Below are 19,996 nucleotides of genomic sequence, written 5' to 3'. Positions count from 1 at the left end.
TTTCAAATCGATAAGACTCAGTGAGTGATGCGCACTGTACAAAGGAGAAAAGTTGGACGCCCTACCTGCTAGAATTCTACGTCGTCTTGGAATTTTGGAAACTTCAGTCTCGTCCTAATGTAGACGACAGCGCACCTGTTTAGTCTCAGGTTCTTCCTTGCATGTGGTGGATGATCTCAAGGTAGTTGTTCGGTACTACGTGCTGTAGTGCATCTTGTAGCTTGACATCCAAGGCGAAGACAACCAATCGACCACCGCGGAGGCATTTCGGGGATCGGCGGGACAATCTAGGACCCTTGGCCGCAGTTACCTCATGTGGCCATGCACGTCGAGAACACCTGCCACAACCACCTGCACATGCACATCTGGCGTTGACCGTCAGACCCCCTTCCCTCCCCTTCTCTCGCCGTTTACACGCCGGCATATCTGTTTCGGGCAGACGTCCGTACTTGCGAGCGTTAAGCGCTTCGTTTCGCACGACGCAGGTTTCAGAAGCCCCGAAAGTCCGGCAGTACGGTACAGTAATCAGCCTCATCGTGGCTTATTAACTCGCACTGCTTCTTGCCTCTCTACCTCCTTCCTCACGCGCAATACCGCATTCGCTTTTCTTGTTCGACCGCGCTCGTGACAACTCGTCGCTCTACTGCCGCCAGCCATGCGGCTCCTCACCTCCCTCCTTGCGCTCCCCCTCGCGCTGCTGCCTTCGCTTGCCTTTGCGCAGGATCTCGAGGTCCAAGTCACCAGACCGGCGGAATGTACGCGCAAGACTCAGAAAGGCGACAAAGTGTCCATGATGTACAAGGGCACGCTGCAGAGCGATGGCAGCAAGTTCGACTCAAGCTACGACCGCGGCGCACCGTTTACATTCACAATTGGCAAGGGCCAGGTGATCAAGGGCTGGGATCAGGGACTGTTGGACATGTGCATTGGAGAGGCCAGGAAGTTGGTTATCCCGCCTGGTCTGGCGTATGGAAATCACGCTATGGGTGATAAGATTCCCGCGGGGTCGACACTGGGTATGTTTGCTTTATGCGGAGAGTTTGGGTCTGGCTAATGGTGTGCAGTTTTCGAGACCGAGCTTATGGGCATCGATGGCGTGGAAAAGGAACCTGCGAAACCTGTTGAGCCTTCCAAGGCGGCCCCTGCGACACCGACACCGACTGGCATTACGGATGACAACGTCAATTCCAATGACGAAGAAGCCGCACCCGAAAACGTACCCAGACCTACATCTACACCCTCGTCTGATGCTGCTCCGGCAGAGACCAAGCCTGAGAAGACCGCAGTGCCAGCCGCCGAGCCTAGCAAAGCCGTAGCCGCACAAGGAAACCCGATGGATGGCGAGAGCGACAAGGGCGAGTGCAACCTCCTTGGAAACTTTGCACTCATTGTACAAGGTTTCCTTGGGCTACTCGCCGTATCCTCTCTTGCAATCAAGAGGCTGAGGGAGTCTCCGCGGAGACCTATGAAGATCTGGTTCTTCGATGTTTCCAAGCAGGTCTTTGGCTCGGTTCTGTTGCATCTGGCAAACGTTCTGATGTCTATGCTATCCTCCGGCAAATTTGACGTAGCAGCAACAACCAGCGCGACAACGAAGTATGCTGGAACCAACGAGGAGGGTGACCAGCCGAATCCGTGCTCCTTCTACCTCCTCAACCTGGCCATCGACGTAAGTTCATTCCCACGAACATCTGCAATCAGCAACTAACAATGCCAGACCACAATCGGCATCCCAATCCTCGTCCTCCTCCTCAAAGTCCTCCACGCAGCATTCGCGAAAACCCCTCTAGCCAACCCCCCAGAGTCGATCCGCAGCGGCAACTACGGCCAACCACCCCGCGCAACCTGGTGGCTCAAGCAATCGATAATCTACTTCCTCGGTCTTATCGGCATGAAACTCTGCGTTCTCGCCATTTTCGCCTTCCTCCCGTGGATCGCATGGGTAGGAGACTGGGCATTGCGCTGGACCGAAGGAAACACGGCACTGCAAATCACTTTCGTCATGTTCATCTTCCCGTTGATTATGAATGCGTTGCAGTACTGGATCATTGACAACTTTATCAAGGACCCTGAGCATGGTAGCGGTGGTGCTAGTGAGGGCAGGTATGGTGTTGTTGGTGAGGATGATAGCGAAGATGAGGACGACGAGGAGTGGTTGGAGCGCCAGAGGCGGAGACGTGAGGCGGGTATCGATGGTGAGGACAGTGATATCGAGGCTGCTGAGGTGGATCCGTTGAAGGAGGCTAACCCCACGATGGTACCGTCGAGGAGTAAGAGTTTAAAGGCTGGAAGCGACTATGACCCCGCTGTTGATGGGGCGAGTGGTAGCTTGAAGACGAGGACTGAGTAGGGTGATTGTAGTGGTTTGTGGTGTTTGCATTATCAATTGGCTTAGTTTGTGTGCTTGTCTCATAGCGGCTCGGGGTTTCGGAATAGACGTGCATCATCTGTGCAGAGAAACGATATTGGTATTTTGTGCGAACGTGACGACTACATGTCTCCTACAACATCGGCTTAATCTCCGCCGCCTCCTTGAAGTCCGCACCAGTCTTCGACCGCACCTCATCCACGGTAACACCATCCGCAAGCTCAATGAGCGTCAAGCCCTCTGTAAAGTCGACATCAAACACACACTACACAATCATTAGTCTCCCATTCAAACCAGCCAAAAAGGACAAGAGGGGTCCTTACCAGATCCGTAATAATCCTGCTCACGCACGCCTTACCTGTAAGCGGGAACTCGCACTGCTTAAGAATCTTGGGCCTCCCCTTCTTATCCGTATGCTCCATGGTAACAACCACCTTTGTCTTCTCCGGATTACTGACCAAATCCATCGCACCGCCGAACCCCTTGACCTTACCGGGCAACATCCAATTCGCCAAGTCACCTCTGGCAGAGACTTGCATAGCACCGAGGATAGTCAGATCAATCTTGCCCGCACGAATCATACCGAAACTCTCTTCAGAGCCGAAGCACGATGCGCCGGGGAGTAAGGTAACAGTTTCCTTGCCTGCGTTGATGAGGTCGGGGTCTTCGAGGCCCTTTTGCGGGTAGGGTCCTAGACCGAGAATACCGTTTTCGGATTGGAGTTGGACTTCTACGGAGGGGTCTACGAAGGAAGGAGCGAGCATGGGCATGCCGATGCCTAGGTTGGCGTACATGCCGTTTTTGAATTCCTTCGCGGCGCGGCGCACGATGCGTTCGCGTTTCGAAGCTGCGTCGCCGGCGCCGAGAGCCGATACGGCTTCCTTCGGGTCTTTTGCGTTGACGACTTTTTCGATCTTCTTTTCGGCCGTCGATTGGATTACGCGGTCGATGTAGATGCCAGGGACGTGGACGGCGTTGGGAGGGATCTCGCCGGGCTCAACGATGTGCTCGGCTTCTACAATGGTAGTCGTTGCATTGCGCGCCATGGCGCCGTTGAAGTTTTGGGCGCTGAAGCGGAATTGTACGTTGCCTAGGCGGTCGGCTTTGTAGGCTTTGATGAAGGCGTAGTCGCCTTTGATGCTTTCTTCCATTACGTAGCTTTTGCCTGCGAAGACCTTGACGTCGCGCGGTGTGGAGTATTGGGCTACGCTACCGTCGCTGTTGTGCTTGAGGGCTAGTTCGCCGGTTTGTACGACGGTGCCAAAGGCCGCGGGTGTGTAGAAGGCTGGGATGCCGGCACCGCCTGCTCTACATCGCTCTGCGAGGGTGCCTTGGGGTGTGAGTTCGAGCTCTAGCTCGCCGGTGAGGTACATTTGCTCGAGCACTTTGTTCTCGCCTACGTAGCTGGCAATCATCTTTTTGACTTGCTTGCTTTCGAGTAGTAGGCCGAGGCCTCCTCCAACGATGCCGGCATTGTTGGACACGGCGGTCAGGCCTGTGATGTGCGGTGTGCTCTTTACTTGGTGGATGAGGGTATCTGGGACGCCTGAAAGTCCGAAGCCTCCGCATAGCAGCGTACTGTCAGAAGCCATGTCTTCGATAGCCGCTGCGGCACTCGGGTAGACCTTGTTGATCTCATTGCGGCGGAGAGATGAAGAGAAGGAGCGCGAAAGGTTGAGGTATGTCTATCAGTGTTAGCAGCCGTTTGAGAGTACCAAGAGAAGGTTGAGTGACTTTTGTTGTGCTTCGCGAAAAGGTGCGCGCAGTGCGCAGTGTGAGGGATACTGACGGCATACTGGGCTGGGCTTTGCGCAAATAGACAAACTTCCAGACTTCCAATATATGCTGTGCAGCGCTCAACTCACAGACTGTGGAGGTGTATATGAGAAATCACTGTGGGGAGAACCAGAGCGCTCCCGGATATCTGTATACCCAAGCATTGTCGCAGCCTCGGGAAGCTCTAGTATGGGTTGCGTCGGCATCTTGACGCGGGAGGGCGGAACAGCGCCGACGCGGAATGTGGAGGAAAATCGAGGGCCTGGAATGCGGAGTCGTCAGGTACTGCGCGGTGATTGGGTGGGTTGTGGCTGGCGCGGACTTGTTTTCCTCGTGGCCTGGTAGCTCCGGAATGTCAGACAGCGATGAGCAAGCGCGTAAGGTCGTGAGTCTTTCTTCATTCACACATGTACCCAAGCTACTCGTAATTTGACTCATCCAACGGATACACGCCGCGTCCTACCTTCCGTACATCTCTCCGACGGTCTACTGGCGCTGATCTGGATCGATAGCGCGTCTACCTGTACAGGTAACTTGAACATGGCGAGACGTACACGAGAGAGCATGACCCAAGGAGTTGAGAAGCTGCACCCAGCTTTCATTAGAAGCGCGTGTGCTACATGCATTCAGAAAGGCAGGGCAATGCGCTCGTTCGAATGACAACCCTCTGGCATACGTTTTCTAGACTTTTTTCCCTGTTGTTTCGTCGGTTTATCGTCGCTTCAAATGAGCCCTCCATTCGCAACTCTCCTCGTCGTCTAACGCGTATTATCCATTATGGCGCTTCTGTCAGCGATTCTGGCTAGAAGAACACCCAAATCGCACTCTTTTTACTCTCACGTCGCGTGACAACAAGGATAGACCTCAGAAAGCAGCAAGACATAGCATTGTAGAGGATTATGCGCTCTGCAGTCCTATTTTCGTAGAATTTCGCTGACACCTTTGTTGTATGGAAAATCAGATAGGGTGAGGTACCCCAGTCTTCTTCTCCCCCTTTATTCCCTCTCAGGCTTAGCGCCTTATCTAATCAGCGAAAGGTCCGAGGACTTTCCAATGCGGATCGTTAAAACCCCCTATTCCATCTACAATGCCGTGCACCGGAAAGAGAAAGTGGGAAGGAAGTACGCCACGGGTTACGGAGGACCTGGAAAGACCTGGGGTAAATCCACTCCTCGAATGTTTCAATAAAAGGAGCTCACTGAGAGATTATCTGGATGCTCTGGGTTTGACTCTCCCTAGGTATAGCGAATGGTCCACGACCCATCCCCATTTCTTTCATAACGATGTACAACGACTGTATACAGATATCTCGGAAGCGGTGGCGGTTCATCAAAAACTACTAGCCGACTGTCCGGATATACGATTGGAGTTCACAAAGCCCAGCTGCTTCAAGCAAGATGCTCAAAGCTTAATAACGCGGTACGGATTCATATGGGGGGACGATGACTGCAGAAGGGCCCACAACGAGCTCCGTATTAGCCAGCCGAAAGATAAAGCGACGTAAGATTTTTGTATCCGGGGAAGACGTAAGCTGACAAGTTTAGTATCGAAACAATATTGAGATGTATCATTGGGAAACGCATCTACTACTTCCTGAAACATAAGAGAGAGAAAGTCAATAAAGGGAAAGTGAGACAACGGGAAGCTGCTCCTGCCTTGGCCATGCGCTCTGTCAGAGCCCCTCTGGACGAGAGCATGGCCACATCTTACTCGCCCACTTCCATGGCTGCCCATGGCGATGTGGAAGAATCTGAACGCGATGATTCTGTATCGGATTGGAATCCCAACACGGAACTTTCCTCGAGTATATGGGATAAGCGGAGCGAACCACGGCTAAAGAGGATGAGATCTGGGATGCTGAAGACGCAACCAGCAGTTTCGCCCTTCGGTTCAGTCACACCGACACCAGAGGAAGAGCATCTCGCGCATACATGTCTAGAGCTTCTTAAGCAACCCTCTATCAGTCCCATCTCGCCTCGCTCCAATACCGAAGTCAGCTTTGACGAAATCGGCAAAGATTCAAATTTAGACTACGTGCATACGCACCCAGTCCCAGAGCAAGAGGAGGAGATACCGGTCCATGACCCAGCACATGCTTGCGATGATCAAAAACCTCCCAAGGACCTCAACGCAGACAAGGAGATACCGGCCGAGGAACCAGCACATGCTGGCGACGCCCAAGATTCTTTCAAGGACCTCAACGCAGAAGAAAAAGAGAAACATCTCCAAACCATCGCCTTCGACGAGCTAGTCGAAGTGCTCCAAGTCTCAAACCCGCAACACACCACTCTGTCCAAACTCGAGCCGTACGCAGACACCCTTTACACGCCCAAGACATACGAAAGAATGAGCATAGCACTAGGCCCTGTCTTTGACCAGGCCTACGAAGCGATGCAACTATGGCACGCAATCCACCGCAAACTAAAAGAATTCAGAGAGACGACCAAGTATGAGGGCAAGGCTGGTGCAGACTGGCAGGCTTATAAGCAGGCGCTGAGATCGGTTTCTTGGAAGGAGTCCTTGCCGGCTATGACTGCGCATCGTCAGCTAGGTCTGTTTGTGGAGGAGATGAAGAAGCGCGGAGAGTGGTTTGCGTCTAGTGAGGGTTTTGCGGACGATTTAGCGAGGTTCTATGCTGCGTTGCTGCTGCCGCCGAATATATCTGCGGAGGATCTTGTTGGGGGGTTTGAGGAGTATAATGTTGAGTTGCTCAAGTGGTTCGAGGCTGGGGGATGATGGGAAGGAGACGTTGTGGTTGGGTTGAGATGCAAGATAGCGGAAAAGGTGTGTGGCTTCGGATAGGATACGGGATGGAAGCGAGATCTGATCGTATACCAGCCCATGTTCATGACTCTTACATATATTTAAAATGTCGATCCATAGCAAAACATTGTCACAATAGGAGTCAGTTCGGTATCTGTCAACTACCAGTCACTTTCTACACCACTCCAACTCATTATCGAAGACTCATGGCGGGAAGAGTAGATATATTTCAACTTTTCTCGCTGCTTTCAGGTTCCTACATACACCATCCTCCCTCAAATCTACTACTACATGCAAAACACTGCTCTCTTCCTTATCAAAATCCATCTACACTACGCAGACGATCAGATACTCATAGACCTATACTATTCGTCCCCCGAACTAAACCGCCACGATGATCTTGGGACTCGACCACTTCACCTTCAACGAAATCTGTTTCTCTGTCATGATAGCATCCTATTTCCTGGTGAACTTGATCAACCTCAGCAATGCGACGCCTATGGGATCGGGCTCGGCGATCGAAGGAACGATGGCTATGAGTTCAGCATTCGAAGCGATATCCTCCATGGCACCCGCTGGTGTACTTCCTGGTGTTCCTTCTGGTGGTGCGTCTCATGTGGTGACTCCGCTGGCTGGATCGGGTCAGGCTGCGGGTGGATCGCCGACTGCTACCAGAGCCGCACCCCAACCTCACGAAACTCTCGACTACGGCCCTGTAAATACGCCGGATACGGGCTGCGAACTCGGTAATGCCATCGTCGTAAACAAGTGTTCCGTTCCCGTCAACATCAACACCATCGGTGGATTCCGCTTGAACGGAAGCCGTACGAAGGAGCAAGGGTATGGCACACCAGAAGAACAAGTAGTTTACCCCATCGCTCCCGGCGAGACTTACACCGAAGGATTCCGTAGCACTTGGGTCTCCCCCGACGATGTCAACTCTCAGGGCTATAACCTAGATACCGATAAAGTATTCGGCCAAGGAATCTCGATCAAGATATCCTGGGCCGACAAGCCCGGTAACAACAATGTCACACAGTTCGAATACGCTCTGACCTACAACCCCAGAGCTCCGGAACCGTACCCTCTTCTTTGGTATGATGTCTCGCTCTTGGACTGCGGTAAGCCGGCTAAGCACAACGGCACCGATTTCACCGCCACGGATGCGGACTACAAGGCCAAGACAGATCAGTGTCCCGGGTACCAGGGCGGGCTAACTTTGAAGTTCGAGCCTGAGGCGGGTATCAAGAATACATGTCCGGAGATTGATTGCGAAGGGGAGTGTCGCGACATCTACAACTTCGATAGGACGAGGGAGCATGAGCCGACGAAACAGTGTTGGGGTGAGTTCAAGGGGAACATGATCTTGAGCCTGTGTGCTGGAAGTGGTGAGGGCACTGCCAGCACTCGCAGAGGGGTTGGAAAAGACGAGGATGTCCAAAGCGCTGGAAGTGTCTAGATCAATGTGGCTTGCGGTCGTTTCATTGATGGTTGTTGAATGAGCGGTGTTGTCTTGTCGGTGTGTTTGAGGCTTGCTGGAAGTTTAGTAGTAGATGTATTTGTCATTCGCTTGGCCTTTTACACGCTTACATTCTGGTGACGCAAAAGTGAATTTTGTTAGGTCGTAGGGTAGCTGACCCTTTGATTTGGGAGATATCGTGTATGGCGAGTGTTGTTGTTCATGTTCGCGGTGTACTGGCGCAGGAAATGGCGAGACACTTTCACGTGGTCTGTGCCGCAAGGTTAAATCCGATGCTGGTGCGCAGGCAGATGGTATTTGTAAGATGTAGATGGTCCTTTGTTCATACACCATTAAATATGCGAAACAGCTCATTCTTCGGTAATAATCATGATTCTTCATGGAGAGATGTAGTGCCAGATCTTGCACGGATAGGCTACGCGCGGCTTAAACGTTCGTGTTCGCGTCATTGGGGTGGCGATCATCACGATCTGATCGGCGATTGCGTACCGTGGTTGTTCCATAGGTAAAGCTCCGCGGACCCTGGATAACGGTTCGCACAAAGATCATCCTCACCGACGACGGCTGTGGCGTCTCGATATTGAGATTGCCAGAAGATCTGCATTGGGTAGTAATGGGCAATGTAAGGTACCCGTTCGAAGACTTCTGGATGATGATTGGTAGGGGTAGACGTTCCGAGCGTCGGAACGGAAGCGCGGTAAGTCGCGGATGCTGATAAATTGCGAGTACAGGGCTGCGACGATGCATTATCTGATCTCACGATACCTCTGCCGAGGGTGACGCGGGCATGAGGGTGGGTACCTGTCAGCCGTGGTGTTCGCACGTGAGGCAGGTACCCGCCAGCTGACGGGTAGAGATTGTTAAAGTTTGGATCGCAGCGTGTCTCGCATGGCAGGTGCTCGGCACATTGTTACCACGTTGTCTTGACAGGAGCTAGAAGAATGGAAGCGCCAAAGCCGCTGAGGCTTCCTAGTGTACTCTGGTATACTGCAAGATCCAGCCGGATGGTCCGCCCTCAAGCACAATGACACCACAAGTGGCTCCATGGGCTACTTGTAGGCAGGCGCAGATTCGGGCCGAGACGCGACAGGACGGCCAAATTTGCGGGATAGCGTATTCAACACGTCAATCGAAAGAGGGACAGCAGAGTCGCTAGTGAGGCTCTTGAGTAGTGTAGAGAACGGCGGTGCGTCGAGCGTCTCTGAGGCTTCGGGAAGGAAAGCTGCTGGCGCTAGCCGGACTGGGACGTCATGGGAAACCGTCTTGGAAATGTGCAGGGGTACCCATCCAATGGGGAAACGTGGCATCCCGTTGGCCATGGCTAACGTAGTAGTTGACGCCATGTAGAGCGCCCCAACAGCGGTGGGCGGGGATGGGTGGTGAAGGTAGGATCACGATGTGTAGACAGCGAGGATGCAGAATGCGGTGTCGACGGGCGGCGGGCGAGGGCAGTCGAGGTTGGGCGTCGCTGGTGGTTTCTAGATGGGCGCGGCTGGAGTACAGAAACCCTGATGACGTCGCTGGCCGTGATCTAGCGGCTCGCAGCCAACAGTCAATTTCGTCCAAGCGGGCGGCTGTAATGAGACAGGAGCAAGACGGTCCCTCGCGCCAATACACATCATTTACGCGATCCACGATCTATCCAAACTGCTTTTGTCCAACGCGTGCAGTGCGCGGCCTCGACGTTTCTGTAAGTGCATGCGGGCGTGTGTTGAAGCCCACGGGCGCGAGGCTATCCTGCTCCTGATCCTGGCATGAGCCCACCACCTGATTCTTACTCACCAAGCACTCCCAGCTTGTCTCTGCGCTCCGGTGCGATTCGGCATCTGCTGGCAGTCTGACAGTGCTGTTGTTGACCTGTCCATGTGCTGAGGCCGCTTCACCGTCCATTCTTGCCAGGAGCACACTCCGCGACGTCATAGCTCACCATCCCATCTATGCCCGCCGCTACCTCGACCCCATCACGACACCACTTGCGCGTTACGTGGGAGACTGGGGAATGCAATAATGACAAAGGCCCCGTCACCCTCTCCTAATCCCAAGAGAGAAACTGCGCCGCCACCCACGACGCGCCCGCCACTGCAGAGACTGGCCGCCAGCGACGCAAAGACATATCAGTCGCAAACTTCGCAGCCCTCGCCCGGAACCCGGACCCCGAGCAGACCTCGCGACGATGCAGCCAGCGACAGCGAAATGAGCGAGGCAGAGAGCCAGCCGGGCGACGAGGGAGAAGAAGCGCCACTGAGTGAGGCCTCGCCCGACGAGATGGAGGTGGAGCGCCTGCGCGGCCTGCAACTGAAGATGCTGCAGCAACAGCAGCGGGCGCGCATGCGGAGCTCGTCCAACAATGCCGCTGTCGCGCTGGGCTCTCGCCGCATATCGCCCATCAAAGAGGAACCCATGCCGGGCATCTCGCCCACTCTCGAGGGCGCCTTTATCAGTCCAACCCCGAGCCCGAACCCGCCGCTCCCTACGGGCCTTACCACGTCGACCGAATCGACCGAGTCTGCGAGGACCATTCGCGGCAGCATGCCACCCACGCCCGCCGCCACCCATGCCGTTCGAACGCCGTCGTACCCTTTCCCCTCCGTCCCAAACACGCCGAGATGGGCCTCCGCATTCCACATGCCCTTCACCAGCCTATCCCCCACGGTCGCAGCGGGGCAGTCGCGAGAGTACGCAACCCCGCAAGAGCGCATCGCCTCCGAGAGCAGCACCCCCGCCGCATCAAGCACGCCCTTCGCCCCCGGAGGAAGAAACCACCAGAGCCCGGATGCAGAAGACCCGCGATTCCCGAGTCCCAATCTGTACGACATCGTACTGCGCCTGGGTGCCGAACCCGGCCTCGCTGCTTGGTGGACGGCGGTAACGTCCATCATGCGCGACCACTATGGAGCGGAAAGAGCCACCTTGGCAGTACCAGCGGATGCGTCTGATATTGAGAATGTGCCGTGGGGCCAGAAGACTAGCTTTACTGCCATGGGCAACGATGGAAGCCCACATGCAGCCACCTACCAGGAAGCAGCAAGCCATTTCCAGTCGGAAGAGAACCCAAGCTCACGCGACTATGAACATGCCGACATGCCTCCTTCCACCACGATCCCGGAACGCAGACCAAAGCTATTCTCGCATCACTCCTTCGCCGGCCACGAACGCCAGAAGTCCAACACGGCCCCAGATACTCCAACACCAGCGTCGCCCGGCCGGCCAAGAGGTCCAATGAGGTCTGCCAGCCATGCACCCCATATGGCTGCCAGGCCATACCATCCCCTAAGGCAGGTCTCGCAGGCTTCCTTCGATGGTGCGTCTCCTACATTTGCCAGCTCGACGCCAGGAGGTGGTCCTACCTTTAGCGATCCAGAATTCTCTAGTGTGGGAGAGCCTTCGCCTCCTAGTGCTGTATACCATGTGCTGCGTGCTCTCGACCACGAGCCAGATGCTCTCATCGACAATACAGGTGTAAATCGTGTCTTGGAGAGAGGCCGCTTGGTCACTTTGACCAGAGATTACTCAACTTCACATACGACATCTAAAGAGGACCTGGATAAGGACAAACCGGAGCAGACCAAACCTTCTGCGATACAGGGCAGTGCTGCTGCACAAGAAGCCCACAAAGCGGCCGCTGCTCGTGGCCGTGCCAATCTGGCTACGAATGATCCCCGCCTGCCGCAACGCTATGAAGAGTACGAACAGTATCCAAGTTCACCATGGGCACAGTCGCCCGCCCCATCGCCGGCTATCCAGAATGATGCTGACGCCAATCCATTCTTCGCTACAGGCAATGTCGACGAGGAGACATTCAACCCATCGCGTTCACCTCAAGACTACACACAGTATGGCATGGTGGAGGCCATTGGCGTTGACAAGGCCAGTACCGTCACACACATACCCCTCGTGCATCCCATCCTATCTCAAGTAATGGCGTCCCCAGCAACCTCGACACCAAATCAAACGCCGGCCTTGACGCGAAGACAGTCCGAACAGTCCATGTCAACGTCGCTGAACAACGATGGCTTCGTGCGTAAAGCGCCTATTGCGATTCTTTCCATACTGTCGCCCATCGTTCCATACCCGCGCAACCTCACCAACTCATTGAAACACCTCGGCCCTCACCTTGCTACGTCATTCTCCAATGCTTGGCACTTCACTAATGCTCAAGCTCAAGTCGCGTCGGTCCGACAACGGCGCATGACAGCTGGCACTTCTGGCGGCATTAGCCTCCCCTCAGATTCCGATAGCCTCGATGATCTGCTCCACCTTGATCTAGAAGACATCACCAACTCAGCAGCGGGCAGTGTTACTAGTCCTTCCGACTACTCGGGTCGATCCAAGCACAGTCCCGGAGACTCCATCGCCGGGACACCCGGCTGGGACACTTCTTCTGTCGGATTCTCGAGCAGACACTCCGTGGGCGGCACGCCTGGCCATCTCGCAGGCAGCGAAGCGGTTGAGAGTTACTTCGATGCGCGAAAACAATATGGCAAAACGCTGAATGCTCCAACTTCTACGCCTCATGAACAAAATGCACGCAAGACAGACAAGCGTCCCGCAAAGCGAGTGACTGTAAACCCAGTAGCCGAACAGGCCAATGACGATGCTTCCAAAGCACGTAATGATAGGCCCGACGATTCGTTGAGCACGCGTCGCGCCCAGATGCAAAGCAACTCGAATCGAGGTCACTCGTTCTTGCACTCATACGGCGCAGACTTCAGCTCGTCGTTCCAGTCTTTGCCCTCGGCGACAACACCCGGAGGAAAGCCTCAGGCTTCGCATGGTCACGTGAGGAGACCATCCATCACCGAAACGTCTGACATGCCACCTCCTTCAGAAAGTCTACTCCGCACAATCACCGACTCATTACCGGTGCAGATCTTCACCGCCGCTCCCAATACCGGAGCAATCACTTGGGTCAACTCCAAGTTCCTCATATATAGAGGCCAGGATCAACGCCAGGTGTTACGAGACCCATGGGATTCAATTCACCCAGAGGATCGCGATTCGTATCTGGAGGAGTGGAGCAGATCGCTACGCACTGGCCAGCAATTGCAGAAAAAGGTGAGACTGCAACGATTTGATCAACAATACCGATGGTTTTATGTACGCGTCGCCCCACTCAAGAACAAACGTCAACAGATTGTTCACTGGATCGGCACCAACATGGACTTTCACGAACAGCATATTGCCGAACTCAATTCTTCCCGACAACAGGAGACAGCTGCGTCGGAGGCCAAATACCGCGCGCTAGCAAATTCAAGCCCACAGATTGTGTTTGTCGTGTCAGATCGCAGGGGTTTGACGTTCTGCAATTCCCAGTGGATTTCATTCTCTGGCCAAAGTGAGACTCATGCCCTGGGTAACGGTTTTCTGGAGCATGTGCATCCTGATGACGTAGTCAAGTGCAAGCTTCCCGAGTTAGATGAACACGGAGTCGCCAATGTACCCACTTCGATGCCTGCAGATCACGGTCGAACCGACTCCAACTCATCTGACGCTTCATCGGAGACTGAGAGAACAATCACCAGCCCGGGTGGATCAGTACCAGACCGCATGGATATGCCTCAGGCCAAATTGTCCAAGCTAGCAAGCACTGGTATACTCAGGGTTGTAAAGGATGCGGATGGACGGGCATCGTATTCCACCGAAGTGCGACTCCGCAACAAAGACGGTGACTACAGGTGGCACCTGGTCAGGATCCTGTTGGAGAAGTCACTTTCTGAAGACGGCGATGAAGAGACCTGGTATGGCACAGCTACCGACATAAACGACCACAAGCTGCTCGAGCAGACATTGAAGGAAACGATGGACGCAAAGTCCAAGTTCCTTAGTAACATGTCTCATGAGATCCGCACTCCCTTGAATGGTATCTCCGGCATGGTCAACTTCCTGCTCGATAGCGTGCTCAACTCTGAGCAGTTGGAGCATGTCAACATCATAAAAGCTAGTACCGACAGTCTGCTGAACCTCATCAACGACATTCTCGATCTGTCAAAGGTCGAAGCCGGTATGATCAAGCTGTCCATGGAATGGCTCCATCTGCCGTCGCTTCTTGAAGAGGTCAATGACTTGAATATGGGCTTAGCCATACAGAAAGGCCTTGAACTCAACTACCTCGTGGACGAAGGTGTGCCAGCAGAGGTCAAGGGTGACAAGTTCCGCATTCGCCAAGTTCTTCTTAATGTGGTTGGCAATGCAATCAAGTTCACCGAGCGAGGAGAAATCTTTATCCGATGCAGATTGCAACCACCGGATCGATCCCGGCCCCTGCGAGACAACGAGACCATGGTTCGGTTCGAAGTGGTGGACACCGGTCAAGGCTTCACAGATGCTGAGGCCAAGTACCTGTTCAAGCGATTCAGCCAAATCGACGCCAGCAGTACCCGGCAACACGGCGGAACAGGACTCGGCTTGGCTATTTCTATGCAATTCGTGGAGCTACATGGAGGTAGAATGGATGCACGAAGTACGCCAGGCAAGGGTTCGACTTTCTTCTTCACGATCAAGTTTGGGCTTCCCACTGCCGACGACTTCCCCAGGCCGCAGGTGTCGACACCAGGCACGCCAGCTTTTGAGACACCGCTCGCAGTGCCAGCAGTGCCTCCACTACCCCAGCCCTCGGCTCTTCAGAAATTTGTTCAGTCACAAAATCCTAGCCAAGCACAGATCAAGCGTGTATCAAGCGTCTCCTCGGACAAGAGCGAACCTGTCAGGTCGCCTGCATCTAGTCTGTCAGCCTCTGAGCGTTCGCGCGACTCTCCATCTCTTTCTTCTGGTAGCTCGGATCACTCTTTGACAAGCGCCGCACTTACTGGGCAGTCGAGTCTGCGTTCGGAAAGATCTTCTGCGTCTTCATACATGCAAGAAGCCAAGCCAGCTCCAGACCCGGACATGAAACTCGCTCTGCCTCCCAAACGAACCGACAGCGAGGAAGCCCCCAAGCCCGACTCTTCAACCTCTATCGATTCGGACAAGACCCTCCGCGCGTCCTCACCGCATCGTAGTCTTTCACCGCTTGGTAGTGCCTTACAACCTCCCATGTTCTCTATACTGGTGGTTTGCCCGCTGGAACACAGTAGGGAAGCTACGATCCGACACATCAGGAACACGCTTCCTCAGGGAATACCTCATCAAGTGACGGGTCAGGCCAGCGTCATCGAGGCGCAGAAGATGATGGGTGGCGACAATCCTGTGCTATTCACACATGTTGTTCTCGTGCTGCACGACACTGCCGAGGTGCACGCCATCGTGGACCAGATCTTCAGCTCCATGGCGTACGGCAACACATCCGTTGTCGTGGTCTCGGATCCGTCACAAAAGAAGGAGCTGATCAAAGAAGCGCCGGTCTATGACTACGAGCAGCTTCACATGGATCGACGCCTCCAGTTCATCTACCGGCCTCTCAAACCTTCGAAGTTTGCCATCATCTTCGACCCACAGAAAGAGCGTGAGTCTAGCACGGATCGCAATCAAGACAGCGCACAGCAGGTCGTTGTCAGCCAAAAGCTCGTCTTTGAAGAACTCAAGCGCCGCGTGGGTGGCAAGAACCACAAGGTCTTGCTGGTTGAAGACAACAAGATCAACCAAACGGTTAGTGTCCTCTACATGTAACTTCTTGCGCATACTGATAGTCTTCAGGTCATCTTGAAATTCCTTGCCAGGATCGATATTGAAACAGAGACGGTACAGGATGGTGTTCAAGCTACCGAGACCGTCTTTGAAAAGCCACCAGGCTATTACTCGATCATTCTCGTAAGTAGCAACGTCTGTTTCCTTCGGATAGCACTAACGCCGTCCAGTGTGATCTACACATGCCCAACAAAGACGGGTATCAAGCCTGCAAAGAAATACGGCGGTGGGAGAAGAAGCATAGCTACCGCCGCCACCCTATCATTGCGCTTTCTGCGAACGTCCTCGGTGATGTTTACGCAAAGTGCGTGGAAGCTGGCTTCAACTCTTACGTCACGAAGCCGGTGGAGTTCAAAGAACTCTCTCTTGCCATGACCAAGTTCCTGGATCCGGCCGACCCTTCGAAACAGCCTGCTCTCATGAAGAAGAAGTGAGAGTGGGTGACTTTACCTTTACGCACACGTACACATTGGATCGAGGCACGGTACCCGATTTTGCTCCTACCTGCATCAGCGAACGGCGCAGTTGGGGAGCCACTGGACGTGCTACTAGGCACACCGGACATGACAGTGGTCCACGTTGCTACCATCGCACTAGAGGCGCTGGTTGTTACTTGGGATGCTTCTCGCATCTCATATCCTTAGTTTGGTTATGCAGTTGGATTGTTAATGGATGTAATGTTTTCAAGGCGAATGCATGAGCATTTGACGGCGTATTGTTACTTTGGAGCGAACGCAGCTGGTGGAGGATGATTCCCCGTGGTATGGTTCATTAGGCGGCATTATGGCAGCAAACTCTGCCTTGGGATAGAAAGAGGGGGGATATTACACATGGACTTGATACCTTGACACGCAGCGGGGATGACTATGCTGACGCAGCGCTACGGATGAGCGCAAACTTGTACAATAGCAACGATGTAACGGAGACGAGAATATACTCAAACCACCAATACCGATGCTCAGCTTCCTCATTTCCGTCTGGTGGTGCGATGAAGATGTCTCACGCGACCGTTGTGGACGCGCTAGACATGCATCTCGCGTCAAGAACGCCTTCTCCACCCCCCAAAACCCGCAATGCAAACATCACCACTTTCTCCGCGGGTTAGTCATCTCAGCGCTGATTGGCCGGACATTGATGCATCTGACATGCGCATGGCGCTAATTGGTGGATACGAACAGGGGTTCGTGTTGTCGTCATTGTCTGCCGGAGCTTCCTCATCGCCTAAAATCCGAAGCGCACCCCTCTGGCACCTGTCGCAGGCTGACTCTATATCCTTCCATCTTTCTGAGTCTGTATATCACAGCATGGCTTCTGCGACAGGAATACCACCAAATGCTGCCGCGGCGCGCGGGCAGAGTGAACAAGAGCCGCTTCTAGGCAGAAGAGGAGATGCGAGCCAGATGCATGGGCAGCCTCTCTACCATAATCTGTGGATTGGTATGTGCTGTCAAGCTGCGAAGCATGTGCTGCGAGGAAGGACACTAACAGACTCAGGTACCGCTCCAATCGCGCAAGCAGGAATATGGATCGTAAGCACCTCACCACCTCGCCTACCCCGTCGATACTAACGCGTCAAAAGCTCGCAGCCATCATCTGGGGCGCCATCTTCTCCAACAAACTCATCTTCTTCTCCGCACACCCAGTAAGCCCCCATTGCCGCCCCTCAAACCTCGACCACCACCAACTAACCGCCCAACCACGCAGCTTCTCAACTCCGTAAGCCACAACACCACCCTAATCACCCCCTCCCGCCAACCGTATCATTGATACCCCCTAGGCCGGCTTCCTCCTAGCCATCCAAGCAGCCCTCGTCCTCCAACCGACCCACACCCCCGAACAAAAGCGCGCCGGCACCCTCGCCCACTTCCTCTTCCACGCGCTCGGCGCCTCCGCCCTCACCGCCGGCCTCGTCATCATCGAAATGAACAAAGCCGGCCCCGGCCACGAACACTTTGAATCTGCGCACGCGCGCCTCGGCCTCACCTTTTATATCCTCGTGTACATCCAGGCGATTGTGGGGTTCACGCAGTATTATGTGCCGCAGCTGTATGGCAGTGTGGAGAACGCGAAGAGCATTTATAAGTATCATAGGATGGCCGGGTATGTTATTGCGGTGTTGGGGCTTGCGACGATTTGCGCGGCGACGTGGACGACGTATAATTTGAATTTGGCGCATATTCAGCATTGGGCTGTTATTGTTGCGAGTGTGCTGGTGCTTGTGGGGGTTGTGCCGAGGATTCGGTTGAGTAAGTTTGGGATTAAGACGGGGGAGGGGGAGGTGAGGTTGCAGTAGATGAGGGGGGTATGAGGAATGGATGTGCTTTTGTGGGTTGAAACGATTTATGTGCAGAGAATGAGGACTAGGTGGTATATCCGGAATACGTGTTTGTTAGGAGTCATGGATGCGGCGTTGCATAACCAGGCGTATTATTACGTACTCGGTGCTATCGCAAACAGAAGTGTAGCATTTGGGTATTTTGTTTGATTGTCTACTCTTCAGGTATCCAGCAGCCGAATCACCTCTATGCTCCTTAATCTCTTTTCGCCTTGTGGTTTAGATCATGTTCCTCCACCATCTCTGACCCTCCACGGCATATTCGTTCTCCAACCCTTGGGCAGCCATAGTCAAGTCCATCACTTCCAACCAGCCTCCGTCTTCATCTTGAGCAAGCCAAAGGCTAATCCATTGAACTCGGTAAGCAACGCCTCAACCTCAGGCTTCTTCACAAGCTCGGCCATGTGTTCCGCGATGGTCTTCGACACAATGTCCCTTAAACCTTTGTCGTGTTCGGGGGTGGTGGAGAAAACGTGATGAGCCGCGTTTGCGAAGGACGGATCGTTCCAGAAGCTGTGGCAAGCTCGCTTGAACTTCTCAATCACCAGCTCCTTCAAACCAACTACGTCGTACTTGTCCGCGATTTCATACAGCTTAGCGTGGACCATCAGCTGTGTAGACGTGCCGGGGATAGGCAGGGCTGTAGGTGCGACATAGCAGTGCTCACAGGTGAAGCCGAGGCATGTGCAAGAGCAATTTACGCCACAGGTGTGGTGAGTGCATAGATAGCGTTTATCGCAGGAGCTCCCATATGCGCTACAGGAGTGTGGAAACGATGTTGGCGTTGCGGGTACGAACATCTGTCTCGCTACCCGCGATTTCTTGTGCGGTGGTGTGGGAGTCGGGGGTACTGTGATTTTCGTGGAACCGCCCAGCTCGTTGTCGGGAAGAGCAGGATCGTATTCGCCTTCGTAGATGTACTGCATCATCAATTTAACAATAGCGGGTTCGTCTTCTGGGAGATCGACACTGCCTTGCTCAGTCTCCTGGACTAAAGTCAACAGGGCCTTAAGGGCAAAAAGCTTGATTCGTCAAACGTACCTTGCCCCCAAACTTGACAGCTCGAGAGAAGAACTCCGCGCGGGAACACACCACATTTTTGTGAACCTTGTAGGAGTCGGGTCCGCAGGTTACGGTGAGATCAGAGAATTTGCCGGAGGCGAGTAGACTACGAGTCGTTAGTTTAGTGTGTTTTTGTTCAGTGCTCATGTGCGTACTTCTTGAAAGTAAGATACAGCTGATTGCGCGCCGCTTCCGCCATCTTTGCGTTGATCGCGGTTGCAGTGTCGAGTGAGAGAGGAAGCCTAAGAGATCGAGGGTACCAAGGTAGGTTCTCCCTCAACCTTGACGGCCGGCGCGACCTTTTTCCGGGTGCAGCTGATTGTAAAGTGAAGATGAAGCAAAGTTGACGGTGCCGTCAACAATACTTAGACATGCATATACGCATGACTTCAGAGATCAACCGTTAGAAGCGGTAGATGAGGAAGGTACAAGGGATTGTATTGCACGAAGGTGGGGCAGTAGGTGAAATGGTCCTTATTTGGGATTACTGAGGATCGCGTCGCCTAGTATATAGGTTCTTTCCCTTCTACACTCTTGCATTCATGTTCACTCTCAAACTCTCTCATGATTTAGCTCACGCCAATCATTC

General features: G+C 53.8%; 7 protein-coding genes across 7 annotated transcripts; 5 read left to right on the top strand and 2 right to left on the bottom strand.

Annotated features, from left to right (window-relative positions):
• Nucleotides 1-655: 655 nt before the first annotated feature.
• J4E93_008740 (uncharacterized protein) lies at nt 656-2,350 on the top strand (the record flags this gene model as incomplete). Its single annotated transcript, XM_049346638.1, has 3 exons — nt 656-1,016; nt 1,065-1,669; nt 1,718-2,350. 3 exons carry the CDS (start codon nt 656-658, stop codon nt 2,348-2,350), a joined length of 1,599 nt encoding a protein of 532 aa, XP_049196058.1.
• A 151-nt stretch (nt 2,351-2,501) lies between these two features.
• On the bottom strand, nt 2,502-4,162 carry J4E93_008739 (uncharacterized protein; the record flags this gene model as incomplete). The annotated part of the gene is made up of 3 exons (XM_049346637.1): nt 2,502-2,633; nt 2,692-4,053; nt 4,103-4,162. 3 exons carry the CDS (start codon nt 4,160-4,162, stop codon nt 2,502-2,504), a joined length of 1,554 nt encoding a protein of 517 aa, XP_049196057.1.
• A 1,644-nt stretch (nt 4,163-5,806) lies between these two features.
• J4E93_008738 (uncharacterized protein) lies at nt 5,807-6,880 on the top strand (the record flags this gene model as incomplete). Its single annotated transcript, XM_049346636.1, has 2 exons — nt 5,807-5,815; nt 5,837-6,880. 2 exons carry the CDS (start codon nt 5,807-5,809, stop codon nt 6,878-6,880), a joined length of 1,053 nt encoding a protein of 350 aa, XP_049196056.1.
• A 421-nt stretch (nt 6,881-7,301) lies between these two features.
• On the top strand, nt 7,302-8,366 carry J4E93_008737 (uncharacterized protein; the record flags this gene model as incomplete). Its single annotated transcript, XM_049346635.1, has 1 exon — nt 7,302-8,366. One exon carries the CDS (start codon nt 7,302-7,304, stop codon nt 8,364-8,366), a length of 1,065 nt encoding a protein of 354 aa, XP_049196055.1.
• A 2,028-nt stretch (nt 8,367-10,394) lies between these two features.
• Nucleotides 10,395-16,444, top strand: J4E93_008736 (uncharacterized protein; the record flags this gene model as incomplete). The annotated part of the gene is made up of 3 exons (XM_049346634.1): nt 10,395-15,971; nt 16,020-16,133; nt 16,181-16,444. The coding sequence occupies 3 exons, from the start codon at nt 10,395-10,397 to the stop codon at nt 16,442-16,444; spliced, it is 5,955 nt and encodes a 1,984-aa protein (XP_049196054.1).
• An 870-nt stretch (nt 16,445-17,314) lies between these two features.
• On the top strand, nt 17,315-18,303 carry J4E93_008735 (uncharacterized protein; the record flags this gene model as incomplete). The annotated part of the gene is made up of 5 exons (XM_049346633.1): nt 17,315-17,447; nt 17,505-17,539; nt 17,590-17,652; nt 17,715-17,726; nt 17,788-18,303. The coding sequence occupies 5 exons, from the start codon at nt 17,315-17,317 to the stop codon at nt 18,301-18,303; spliced, it is 759 nt and encodes a 252-aa protein (XP_049196053.1).
• A 341-nt stretch (nt 18,304-18,644) lies between these two features.
• J4E93_008734 (uncharacterized protein) lies at nt 18,645-19,606 on the bottom strand (the record flags this gene model as incomplete). Its single annotated transcript, XM_049346632.1, has 4 exons — nt 18,645-18,985; nt 19,106-19,331; nt 19,387-19,513; nt 19,563-19,606. 4 exons carry the CDS (start codon nt 19,604-19,606, stop codon nt 18,645-18,647), a joined length of 738 nt encoding a protein of 245 aa, XP_049196052.1.
• Nucleotides 19,607-19,996: the final 390 nt, after the last annotated feature.

Source organism: Alternaria ventricosa (assembly GCF_023758065.1).
Source record: "Alternaria ventricosa strain BMP 2768 chromosome Unknown scaffold_18, whole genome shotgun sequence".
Classification (NCBI taxonomy): domain Eukaryota; kingdom Fungi; phylum Ascomycota; class Dothideomycetes; order Pleosporales; family Pleosporaceae; genus Alternaria; species Alternaria ventricosa.
This window is presented reverse-complemented; position numbering and strand designations above follow the sequence as displayed.